Source organism: Moschus berezovskii, chromosome 4 (genome assembly GCF_049115385.1).
Source record: "Moschus berezovskii isolate FMDL1 chromosome 4, NW_MosBer_1.0, whole genome shotgun sequence".
In the NCBI taxonomy this organism is placed as follows: Eukaryota; Metazoa; Chordata; class Mammalia; order Artiodactyla; family Moschidae; genus Moschus; species Moschus berezovskii.
The window spans coordinates 123818359-123831447 of record NC_142463.1 but is presented as its reverse complement, the minus strand read 5'-3'; the positions used below and the strand labels follow the sequence as shown (position 1 = coordinate 123831447).

Genomic DNA, 13089 nt, shown 5'->3' with positions numbered 1-13089 from the left:
GGCCTTCTTATCCTCTTCAACTTCCTTCAACTGTCTCAGATTCTGGGCTCAAATATAAAAAATGTTCCAATGCTAAAAACTATTGCTGATTATGTACCTTCTAATTACTAGACTATTTAAATGAATTAGCTCTCTAATTTATGTAGTCATAACATTCAGAAAACAAAGATCATGGCATCTGGTCCCATCACTTCATGGGAATTAGATGGAAAAACAGTGGAAACAGTGTCAGACTTTATTTTTTTGGGCTCCAAAATCATTGCAGATGCTGATTGCAGCCATGAAATTAAAAGACGCTTACTCCTTGGAAGGAAAGTTATGACCAACCTTGATAGTATATTAAAAAGCAGAGACATTACTTTGCCAACAAAGGTCCGTCTAGACAAGGCTATGGTTTTTCCTGTGGTCATGTATGGATGTGAGAGTTGGACTGTGAAGAAAGCTGATCGCCGAAGAATTGATGCTTTTGAACTGTGGTGCTGGAGAAGACTCTTGAGAGTCCCTTGTACCGCAAGGAGATCCAACCAGTCCATTCTAAGGGAGATCGATCCTGGGTGTTCATTGGAAGGTCTGATGCTAAAGCTGAAAGTGCAATACTTTGGCAACCTCATGCGACGAGTTGACTCACTGGAAAAGACTCTGATGCTGGGAAAGCTTGGGGGCGGGAGGAGAAGGGGACGACCGAGAATGAGATGGCTAGATGGCATCACCGACTCTGTGGACATGAGTTGAGGTGAACTCCAGGAGTTGGTGATGGACAGGGAGGCCTGGCATGCTGTGATTCATGGGGTCGCGGAGAGTCGGACACAACTGAGCGACTGAACTGAACTGAATTTATGTTGATCCTCCCAAGATGAGTGAGCTTCAAGATTCTATAGTATCAATAATGTAATAAGAAATATAATCCCCATTTATACAACAATCCCTCCTGTAAAATTTCAATGAACAACAAGGAAATATATATATATATTTATATATTTACCTACCTGCATCATTTAGCCACTTCTCCAAAAGTGGCTTTAATTTGCACATGTTCTTAAAGCTGAGGTTCAAGGCTTCAAAACGAGAGATGGTAGTTTGGCTGAAGTCATTTCCATACAGTTTACCCATAGCAAGCCCAACATCGCCCTGCACGATGATACAGAAAAGGAAAGGAGAGAGAGAAGATTCATGTAACGTTTATGGTCTTCACTCGAGGGTGCTGTTCCAGTAACTGTTCTAGACAAAGAATCAACAATCATTCCATTTACTGGGTTCCACAAAAACGTCCATCCCTAAGCTGAGCACAGTATTCCAGTGAAGGTTCTTGTTAATTAGGCCTCAATGGCAACAACATTCAATACTGTCCCATATTCTCTCCATATTGAATCTCTTCTTAATAATTGAAATATCAAGTATTTCTGCTAACTCTCAAAAGGTAGTGCTGATATTCTACCAAGTAACTGATGCAACCAAAGTGATCTAAGTAATCATTAAAAATCAGTTAACCTGGATCACCTACAGGGTTAATAGATGTAACTGTCTGGATAACCTGAGATATTTCTGAACTAATCCAACTTCACATAAATCACTTTAAATCCTAGAAATTATGCTTCGTTCTTTAATTTTTTTCCTGTAAAGTATTTCTGGAAGCTGTGAAAAAAAAATTCTCCTTTGCACTCTTAGTTTGGATTTCAAAGTCTGTTAGGAAAAGTAGGTATTCTAAAAAGACTACTTCTGTAACCACTACAGAAATTCACAGTAGAGACTTTTGGCCCATTTAGTCAAAGCCTTCATGGGCACTGGAGACTTGGCAACCTTACAGCGAAAGAACAATGATCCCCTGAATATACTGCAAAAATATCTTTCTCTGTAAGCCTTTGAGATGTATGGAGGGCTCTTCCTCCAGCTGAAACCTCTCTTATTGTGTATATATAGGTAATACACAGTGTTAGTTGCTCCATTGTGTCTGACTCTCTGTGATTCTATGGACTGTAGTCCAGGCAAGAATACTGGAGTCGGTAGCCATTCCCTTCTCTGGATCTTTCTGACTCAGGGATCGAACTTGGGTCTCCTGCATCACAGGTGGATTCTTTACTGTCTGAGCCACCAGTTATATAGTAGCAATGATTCACACTCTCATTTCAAATAGTTTAGTGACAAGACAGAAAGGCAACATTTCTGGTCCAAAATACTACATAGCTAATTCTACTAAGACAGTCAATTCCCAACTATCTTGGCAACACTCGTTTTGAATTAGGAATATCTCACTCCTTTGATTTATCTCCCCTACAAACTACCTTCTGGATAGAACATTGGCTATTAGCACTTACATAAGGGGTTAGTCAGTGAAAAGAAAGAATATTTCTTTTTAAACTCCATTTTCTTACTGGTGAGCAAATTGCAACAAAAAGTTTAACAGAGGAGAAATGCTGGATAAAGATAAAATGAAACTTTGAGAATACCTGAACTCCAGCTGATCTATATTCTAATCTTTCCCATAGAATAGCTACCATCTGCATGTGTAATTTAAATTAATTCAAAGCAGATAAATTAAAATTTTAGTTCCTTAGCACCACTAGCCACGTTTCAAGTACTCAATAGGCACATGTGGATAGTGGTTATCCTACTGGACAGCACAGATACAAAATCATAAAAAGTTTTATTGACAACTCCGAATATACTATCTCACAGGAGTAGAACAGAAGTAGACCATCACATTTAAATAATTTCACTGGCTGAAAAGCAATAGATGCCCCAGTTAATATACTAAATTTCACTAATTTGATATAAGCTTTGTTTAGTGCTTTTGTAATACACAGCCACCTTGGGTCCTCCCTCTCAGAGTAAATGCTTGAACAGTTAACTCATTCATAATCTGAACTAAATAATATCACTTTTATTTTTTTCTTAAAAGCAGAGAAAAAAAGGAATTAAGATTGAGATTAGGAAATAATGAATATCCCACGTGAGGGATGGTGTTAGAATACGGCATGCCTTCTAATTATGTAATAACATCTACAGCAATCCTTCAATAACAAATTATGTAGTTAGAAAATACTGTTTAAAACACCTAATAACATGTATATTTACTCAGAGAGCAGGAATTTGTTTGTTTCAACTAACAACTTGAATGTCTAACTTACCCTCTGAGTGAATGTGTATAAACTGAATACAAAGCAATCTTTAAAAAAGCTACAGTTGAGGTATCTGACATAAAACATGCTGATCTTCCCATCCTGCATCAGTAACGTGCGCCTTAATCCACACAGTCAAGGTCTGTGAAATGTTGCCACTGCCGTCAAAGTCATTTTCAAAAATAAGGAAGAGTTGTGCCAAAGAATAGGATAAAACCATAAGCAGAACACCATATCACAGGGAAGCTCCTTTATTAGAAAAAGATAGAGGGACCTTCCTGCTAGTGCGGTGGTTAAGAATCCGCCTTGCAATACAGGGGATGTGGGTATGATCCCTGACTGGGCAATGAGGTCCCACATGCTATGGAGTAACGAAGCCCGTGCATCACAATGAGAGCCCACACGCCACTGTGGAAGGTCCTGCACGAGGTGACGACGATCTGTGGGCCACAATTAAGACCCCACACAGCCAAATACATAAATACTTTAAAAAAAAAAAAAAAAGGAGAGAGAGAAAGAGAAAAAGAGAGAGAAACAACCCTGGCAGTGTGTTGAGTCAAATGCCACAGAAAGGCAAACCACTATTTGGTATAAAAGTTAAAGGTTTTTAAAAGCCTTAACAGCCTTGCCATATCACTTGGGCAACAATCTCCTAGGAAACGAAGAATATGCTATGCTAATAGCTTAAGACTTGAAGCACTGCTAAACATGCCAACCTTATATTTATTTAAGCTTATTAATTTATTTCTACCAATCTAGTTCTATATTATCTTAGCTTTCTTTTTAAAAGCCAGATGGTTTAGATAGTTCGAAAGTACTAAAATCTTTGTGAATTACAATTTGTTTCTTCATAACTGAGACTCGTCACAGATATGTATTTCCTCTAAAATTATTATATCTATTAAAAAACATTCTTTGTTCTCAAGACATAATGTTTCTTTGAGCAAAAATAAATTACTAAAGAAATATAAGGAACAAAACAGGGATGTCATCCTTGATTTTTTATCTACCAGAGTAGGTGGTATGTTACTATACTTTCAACATAAAATAATTTGGATAATATTTTAGTGCTGGCTTAAATTTCAAACAGTAATTATATTCTCTGGGGAAAAACCATCAGGCTTTTCCTGATTCTATTGGAACAGCCAATCTAATCTATACTTCAGTAATTTTATTTCACCGAATGATCTTGCTATGATCAGTGCGTTCTCTTGGCAGAAGGCTATTAGCCTTTGCCCTGCTTCATTCTGTACTCCAAGGCCAAATCTGCCTGTTACTCCAGGTGTTTCTTGACTTCCTAGTTTTGCATTCCAACAACACAAGAGAAGACTCTACACATGGACATCACCAGATAGTCGACACCAAAATCAGATTGATTATATTCTTTGCAGCCAAAGATGAAGAAGCTCTATACAGTCAGCAAAAACAAGACCGGGAGCTGACTGTAGCTCAGATCATGAACTCCTTACTGGAAATTCAGATTTAAATTGAACAAAGTAGAGAAAACCACTAGACCATTCAGGTATGACCTAAATCAAATCCCTTATGATTATACAGTGGAAGTGAGAAATAGATTTAAGGGACTAGATCTGATAGAGTGCCTGATGAACTATGGAAAGAGGTTCGTGATACTGTACAGGAGGCAGGGATCAAGAACATCCCCAAGAAAAAGAAATGCAAAAAAGCAAAATGGCTGCCTGAGGAGGCCTTACAAAGAGCTGTGAAAAGAAGGGAAGTAAAAAGCAAAGGAGAAAAGGAAAGATATACCCATTTGAATGCAGAGCACCAAAGAATAGCAAGGAGAGACAAGAAAGCCTTCCTCAGCGATCAATGCAAAGAAATAGAGGAAAACAACAGAACGGGAAAGACTAGGGATCTCTTCAAGAAAATTAGATACCAAGGTAACATTTCAAGCAAAGATGGTCTGAATAAAGGACAGAAATGATATGGCACTAACAGAAGCAGAAAATATTAAGAAGAGGTGGCAAGAATACACAGAAGAACTGTACAAAAAAGGTCTCACAACCCAAATAATCATGATGGTATGATCACTCACCTAGAGCCAGACATCATGGGATGTGAAGTCAAGTGGGCCTTAGGAAGCATCACTATGAACAAAGCTAGTGGAGGTGATGGAATTCCAGTTGAGCTATTTCAAATCCTGAAAGATGATGCTGTGAAAGTGCTGCACTCAACATGCAAGCAAATTTGGAAAACTCAGCAGTGGCCCCAGGACTGGAAAAGGTCCGTTTTCATTCCAATCCCAGAGAATGGCAATGCCAAAGAATGCTCAAACTACCACACAATTGCACTCATCTCACACCCTAGCAAAGTAATGCTTAAAATTCTCCAAGCCAGGCTTCAACAATATGTGAACCGTGAACTTCCAGATGTTCAAGCTGGTTGTAGAAAAGGCAGAGGAACCAGAGGTCAAATTGACAACATCCGCTGGATCATCAAAAAAGCAAGAGAGTTCCAGAAAAACATCTATTTCTGCTTTACTGACTATGCCAAAGCCTTTGAGTGTGTGGATCACAATAAACTGTGGAACATTCTGAAAGAGATGGGAATACCAGACCACCCGACCTGCCTCTTGAGAAACCTGTATGCAGGTCAGGAAGCAACAGTTAGAACTGGACATGGAACAACAGACTGGTTCCAAATAGGAAAAGGAGTACGTCAAGGCTGTATCTTGTCACCCTGCTTATTTAACTTATATGCAGAGTACATCATGAGAAATGCTGGGCTGGAGGAAGCGTAAGCTGGAATCAAGATTGCCAGGAGAAATATCAATAACCTCAGATATGCAGATGACACCATCCTTATGGAAGAAAGCGAAGAAGAACTAACGAGCCTCTTGATGAAAGTGAAAGAGGAGAGTGAAAAAGTTGGCTTAAAGCTCAACATTCAGAAAATGAAGATCATGGCGTCTGGTCCCATCACTTCATAGCAAATAGATGGGGAAACAGTGGAAACAGTGGCTGACTTTATTTTTCTGGGCTCTAAAATCACTGCAGTGGTGTTGCAGCCATGAAATTAAAAGACGCTTTTGGAAGGAAAATTATGACCAACCTAGATGGCATATGAAAAAGCAGAGACATTACTTTGTCAACAAAGGTCCATCCAGTCAAGGCTATGGTTTTTCCAGTAGTCATGTATGGATGTGAGAGTTGGGACTATAAAGAAAGCTGAGCGCAGAAGAATTGATGCTTTTGAACTGTGGTATTGGAGAAGACTCTTGAGAGTCCCTTGGACTGCAAGGAGATCCATCCTAAAGGAGATCAGTCCTGGGTGTCCATTGGTAGGTCTGATGTTGAAGCTGAAACTCCAATACTTTGGCCACCTGATGCGAAGAGCTGACTCACTGGAAAAGACCCTGATGCTGGAAAAGATCGAGGGCAGGAGAAGGGGATGACAGAGGATGAGATGGTTGGATGGCATCACCAACTCAATGGACTTGGGTTTGAGTGGACTGTGGGAGCTGGTGATGGAGAGGGAGGCCTGCGTGCTGCGATTCTTGGGGTCGCGAAGAGTCAGACATGACTGAGCGACTGAACTGAACTGAATGATCTTGCATCATTTTACATAAATGTCATTCAGTTTAATTCTTTTTCTGCTTTATTTGTGACACATTAATCAAAGAGTAAGTCAGCAGGAATGGTTAGAGCAAGCAGCTATATACCTAGAGGCCTGTTTAAACACTAAATTCATTCTACTTTAAAAACCCTCTGTTAGGTGACATTTTAAAATTTAATTTGGATTTTGATTAATTTGGATTTTTCATCTTCAACAGATTCCTATGTTGTAATCAGCCTCAGTTTGGTATTACTGTGTGTTTGTGTGTGTATGTGTTTCCATTACTGCTTCTCTTGCCCACAAACTATTTTAAACAACTCTTTCAAATATTTCCCCTTTCAGCTACTATAAAGGAATAAAGTAATTTTTATTCCTCTCATTCCTACTTATATATAACACAAAGGGCTAGAACCAAACGTTTTCCAAATGACACAGCCCTCAGTATAAGTTATTTCATTCCCCAACATAATCTTTTAAATTCTCACCATTTATCGGATAATTCTAATTTCAGAGGCCTGTGTTTTGAGAGAAACCTTAACAATTTTAACATAACAGTAAATTATATATTTATATATGAATAAAAATGATGAAAGTCTAAACTTATAAATGCAAGAAATGGCTAAGAAAAAGTTACAGTCCAAAATTAAAAACAAACCTGAGAAATATACTGTTGCTTAGAAGTCTCTTTGGACATGGAATGCAAATATTTGGACCTGGACAAGGAAGGAAGCCTAAGTTAAAGGTAGGTTCATCCTACCTGAGTGAATCCAAGTTTGATTCGTCTTTGTTTGAAGGTCTTGGCAAACTGCTCAAGCTCCTCAAGGTCACTGGGCTCCTCCAAGCTGGGAGTGTCAATCCGCTTTGGTGTTGCCTGGCTCTGTGGAAGTGTCTGAATTGGGGTTGCTGCTATTGTGCGTGTTGGGGTTGCTGGCTGTGAGAGAAGGAACAGAAGAATAAGAACAAACACACACTAAGAAATTTCAGTTTCTATCTGGAGTGCTGCAAGTAAACAATCTACAGGAACAGCTACATTCACAGACTATGAAGACCGTGTGACCTGCGGCAGGTACAACTCAACGGCCAGTGGGAGCAGCAGAGTGCGATGCCACACACGCTACAGTCAGAGTGAAGGCCACATGCGCGTCTGTGGGAAGACCTGAGCACGCAGAAACGAGGCCCAGCATCCTTGGGTGTTCAAATGGGCGGAATACACGCATCTCATGTCACTTAACAGATCACTCTTGACTTTTAAGAACCTGTATCACAGATACGTCACGTAAACTCTAAGTTTCAAAACAGCAGGAGCCACCCCTGTCTTATCACTATCAATCTCCTACTTGTAACAGAATATTATAAACCAATATAATATTGTAAAATAATTTGCCTCCAATAAAAAATAAATTAATTACAAAATAAATAAATAAATAAAAAAAAAAGTTTCCTGAAAAAAAAAAATAAGATTATTAAAAGCTATTTTAAGGGGGAAAAACAAATCACCCATAGTTTAAATGACTTAATAGCTTCATTTCTGACTATCTGTCCAAGTTCTCTTCCACAGAGCTTCATTTTTACGCTGTTAAGTTTATCCATGACGTCTAGAAGTTTTCTTCCTCCCTCACGTCTACTGGTCCATCGTTAACCTTAACTGTAATCATAGTAACAAGATTTTATATTCTGCTTTTCTCCCTTAACATTAGGTTTCAATTTTCTCTACTATGGTGTTTCAGTCATCCTAATTGTCAAAGGTGGGCTGAAATTTAACCATTTCTTTATTGTTAGGCATTCTTCGTTTTTACTAACATAGATGATACCACAACGAAACACTGCATACAGTCATTTTTCCCACCTTTCTACTTAGTTCTTTGAGATAAATTCACAAAGGATCTTCTGTAACTGGATAAAGAGTACACCATACACAGTTTCGTGGCTTTTGGTACACATCATAATGCTGGTTCTCACTGTACAATGTTTTCCACATGATTTGTACTGGCAGTTTTAAAAAATGTTTTACTAATTCAGGAATAAATTGTTCCCTGCTAATGCCTTAATTCATATTTCTTATTACTTACAGCCAAAATTTTCCCATGTGTTAATTATTACCTGTACTTCCTTTCATGTGAATTAACTTTCCATCCATAACCCATTTATATATTAATGGTATCCTTATTCTCAAAGAGCTCATCAAACATTATAGATTAAGCCTTTGTCTGTTGTATTAATACATATAATTTTCCCACTCTGCTTTTCTCCTTTTATTTTTCAGTGTATGTAAATTTTGAATTATCATTTGGGTGAACTATTTTTTCTTCCTAGTATCTGCTGTTGCTTCAAATCTGAGAAAGCTCTGACTTATTTCTAGCTTGGATAAAATTCCTTTTAATATCCTGCTTCTTCTATGTCTTTAAAAATGTTTAATTATTTAAATCCATCTGAAGTTTACTTGGGGACATCAGGGTATAATCTACCTTTTCTGACTCACAGGCTCCGAGTAGAACCCTCCCTCTGAGTGCTCCCTAGGGACAGGTGCTGCCCTGACTGCATCATAGCTGCTCAGTTAGCCCTCCCTTTGAGCAGGAGCCCAGGTGAGCGGTTACAGGACAGGGTTACAGATGGAGTCTCTGGTTATGTGCTTTTTTCCTTATAATTTTAATGCGTTGTATACCCCTAAATTTTACCTCATTAGTAATATGCTTTCTCCAACTGAACTAACTGCCCCTGAAAACTACATAATAGGAATTATACGTGCCTACACTTGGGGTCAGCTCCTCTCTACCACCCCTCTTCAGTGAAGACAACAAGATTAATCTCTCTGGCGTTCTGACACTGAGAAAAATTTTAACCTGACCACCTGGAGGAGCCCAAAACTTTACCAACCAAGTTAGAGTCCTATGTGGTTATAACTTCCCACTGAAACTGGTTGATGGTTAGAGACGTGTCTCAACTATCAGACAGTTGCTTTATTTCCAGGCTTGAAGTAGCCCCATTCTCAAATAATAAAGGACTAAAAATAGCTTGGGTACCTTTTGGTGGAGTGGTTACAGATAAGTTACCCCAACTCCAGAAACCTCAGGCTGGACTGGGCCAGATCTAGAAATAGTAGAGTAAAATTCAGTGAGCAGGAGTCAGGATGAAGCTATCAGCCTTGCCACTGTTTACAAAGCTCATAGGTCAGAAAGGAACTGCTGCTATAGGTTTTCTCTTCAACCTCATTTTTACAATTCAGCTTATTCATAATTAAATGCACCATTTAAAAGTGTACAGTTGGATGGGTTTTGACCACTATCTTTAGTCATAAAACTGTTATAAGTGATTAAGATGCAGAAAATTTCCATCACCCTCAAAAGTTTCCTGAGCCCTTTGTTGTCAATCCTCACCCCTAGCCCCCATCCCCTGGCAACCACTGCTTTGATTTCTGTCCCTATAGCTTTGTCTGTTGTAAAATGCCATATAAATTGAATCATGCAGTATACAGTTTTTTATGTTTGTCTTCTTTCACCTGGCATAATGCCTTCAAGATTCATACATGATGTTGAATGTATTGTAAGTACATTTGTTTCTATGGCTGAGTAGCAATCCATCGTATAGATATGTCAAAATTTATGTTATCTATTCACCAGTTGATGGATGTTTAGGCTGTTCATAAAAGCTCTATGAACATTCATGTACAGGTCTTTGTGTGAGCAAATGCACTCATTTCTGAGAGTACAGCTGCTGAGTCATGAGGCACGTTTAACTTGATGAGAAACGGCCAAGTTCTTCTCTAAAGGGCCTGCATCCATCTGCAGCCCCAGTGGCAACGTTTAAGAGCTGGGTTTGGTTTATATTCTCATCAACACTTGGTATTATCATAGTCTTTAATTTTGCCCGTTCTACTGGGTATGTAGTGATATTTCATTTGCATTTTCCTCATGACTAATACTTTTGAGCATCTTTTCATACACTTATTGGGTATTTAACGTGCCTTCTTTGGTAAAATATCTTCAAATACTTTGCACACACCCCCTTAAAGAAAAACAAACAAGTTGTCTTACTGCGCTGTATGAGTTCTTTATATAATCTGGATATAAGTCTTTTATTAGATATAAGTTTCAAGAATATTTTCTTCCAGTCTGTGGCTTTTCTTTTCATTCTTTCAACAGAAGCTTTTTTTATGAAATTAAATTTATTATTTTTTTCTTTAATGGTAGTGCTGGACGGTAAAGTACCTGCCTACAATGCAGAAGAGCTGGGTTCGATCCCTGGGTCGGGAAGATGCCTTGGAGAAGGAAATGGCAACCCACTCCAGTATTCACGCCTGGAAGATCCCATGGACCGAGGTGCCTGGCGGGCTACAGTCCATGGACTCGCAAAGAGTCAGACACGACTGAGCGACTTCTCTTCTCTTCTCTTAAGAAATTACCTTATCCAGGGACACAAAGATTTTTCCTTAAGTTTTTTCCTAGAAGTTTAGGTCTGCAACCTATTTCAAATTAATCTTTGTATATCATTGTGAAGGAGAAGAGGGTGACAGAGGATGAGATGGTTGGATGGCAGCACTGATTCAATGGATGTGAACTTGGGCAAACTTCGGGAGATAGTGAGGGACAGGGAGGCCTGGCGTGCTGCAATCCATGGGTTCCCAAAGAGTCGAACACGACTGAGCAACAACAATAATATCATTGTGAAATAAGGAGTAAGGTTTTTTTTTGCCTACAAATAGCCAGTTGGCTCTTGATATGCAAGAGCATATCTATTGGACTTCTGCTCTATGTCCATTCACATGCCATTATCACACTGTCTTTCTTACCACAGTTTTATAATAATTCTAGACAACAAGTAATCCTTTAACGTTCTCACTTTTCAAAATTGTTTGGCTATTCCATGGCCTCTTCAATTCTGTACAAAGGCTAGAAACACCACACATACTTCTTCAAAGAAAGCTGTAGATATTCACTGGGACTGTGTTGAATTTATAGATCAATTTGGAGAGATCTTATTTTACCAATCGAAGTCTTCATGAACACATTACATCTCTCCATTTACTTAGGTCTTCTTCAATTTCACTCAGCAAGATTTTGTAGTCTTCAATGTATAGGTCTTATAAACATTTTGTTAAATTTATTCTTAATTACCGCAAATATTTTTCTTAATTTCAATTTCCAAATGATTTTTATTAATATGCAGATTTTTGTCTGTTGACTTTGTATCTTGCTTGCTAAGTTACTAAGTAACTTTGCATCATACTTGCTAAGTTCACTTACTAATTCCAGCAACATTTTTGTAGATTCCTCTGAATTTTCTACATAGACAATCATGTTTTCTGCCAAAGGAGACCCTTCCTTTCTAACCTACATGTTCTTTATTTTTCTTATCTTACTGCATTGCTAGGCTCTTTAGTACAATGCTGAATAAAAGTGGTAACAGTGGATAACTGTTCAGTCTTTATAATGTTCTTTTTTGGTAGATGCCTTTTAGTAGGTTGAGAAAGTTACTTTCTGTTCCTAGAAGATTTTTTAAAAAATCATAAACAGTTGTTGAATTTTGTCAAATCTAGTGATTTGTTAGTATCAAGTGATAACTTCCATAATTATGAACAAAGAGAATCAGAGAGGGAAGGGGAACTGAGGATCAGCTAGTTCAATCACCTACTTTACAGATAAGGAAACGGAGGTGCAGAAAGGAGAAATGACATGCTCAAAGTCACAGCTAGGAAAGAAACAGAACGAGGTCTAAAGCCTAAACCTCTAGATGCCTAGACTTGTACTTTTTCTATAGTTAAACTCTGGAAGAAATTAGCTAAAGCAACACATGAAAGTTGAGATGGAATAAAACAGAGATAAGAGTTTCTTCGCAGTTTCTGAGAAAGAGCAAAGAACAATGACGGTTTTAACTGAGGTGCGAGGTGTCTAGTTCAAGTGGTAATCTCTACTGTCATATATCAGGGAGGAGGGTGGTCAAAGAGCCAGAATGTATTACTCATTCAGTGCTAACACAGTTATTCTTTATGAACATGTAAGAAAATAGGCACTCATTGAAGGTTTTCAAGGACTACATCAATTTGGCAGTATTTTTTAATGAAGCTGATAAATCTAGCTTTGAAATTTTGGTGAGTTTTCAAAAACTATTTGAATTATTTTTATTAGGGAGTTGAATTAGACAGAGTCCCAAAGTATCTCAAGACAACAGGATAAAAGAAAGCAACCCTCATGGAAGAAAACTGACCTGGGAGGTGAGGGCGATGCTTGGCTGAGACTGTAGGAGGTTGGCTTGGCTTTGCTGAGGTAGTTGTGTTAAAAGATTTTGCGCTTGCAGGAGACCTACAAAACACAAACATGTTATGTCCAACATTAAAGATTACCTTGAACATATAGCATAAGAAAGTGAAGTGAACATTTTCAACTGATATCCTGATAGTCCT

The 13089-nt window shown here is 38.3% G+C and overlaps 1 protein-coding gene across 4 annotated transcripts in view; it reads right to left on the bottom strand.

Annotated features, from left to right (window-relative positions):
• Positions 1-13089, bottom strand: part of POU2F1 (POU class 2 homeobox 1) — a 197543-nt gene that overhangs the window by 36092 nt on the left and 148362 nt on the right. For all 4 annotated transcript variants that reach the window (XM_055403280.2, XM_088835996.1, XM_055403281.2 and 1 more), the window contains 3 exons: positions 12894-12988; positions 7450-7623; positions 987-1128 (listed from right to left, as the gene is read on the bottom strand). In XM_055403280.2, coding sequence (XP_055259255.2) covers positions 987-1128; positions 7450-7623; positions 12894-12988 — 411 coding nt within the window. The remainder of the gene's footprint in view (positions 1-986; positions 1129-7449; positions 7624-12893; positions 12989-13089) is intronic.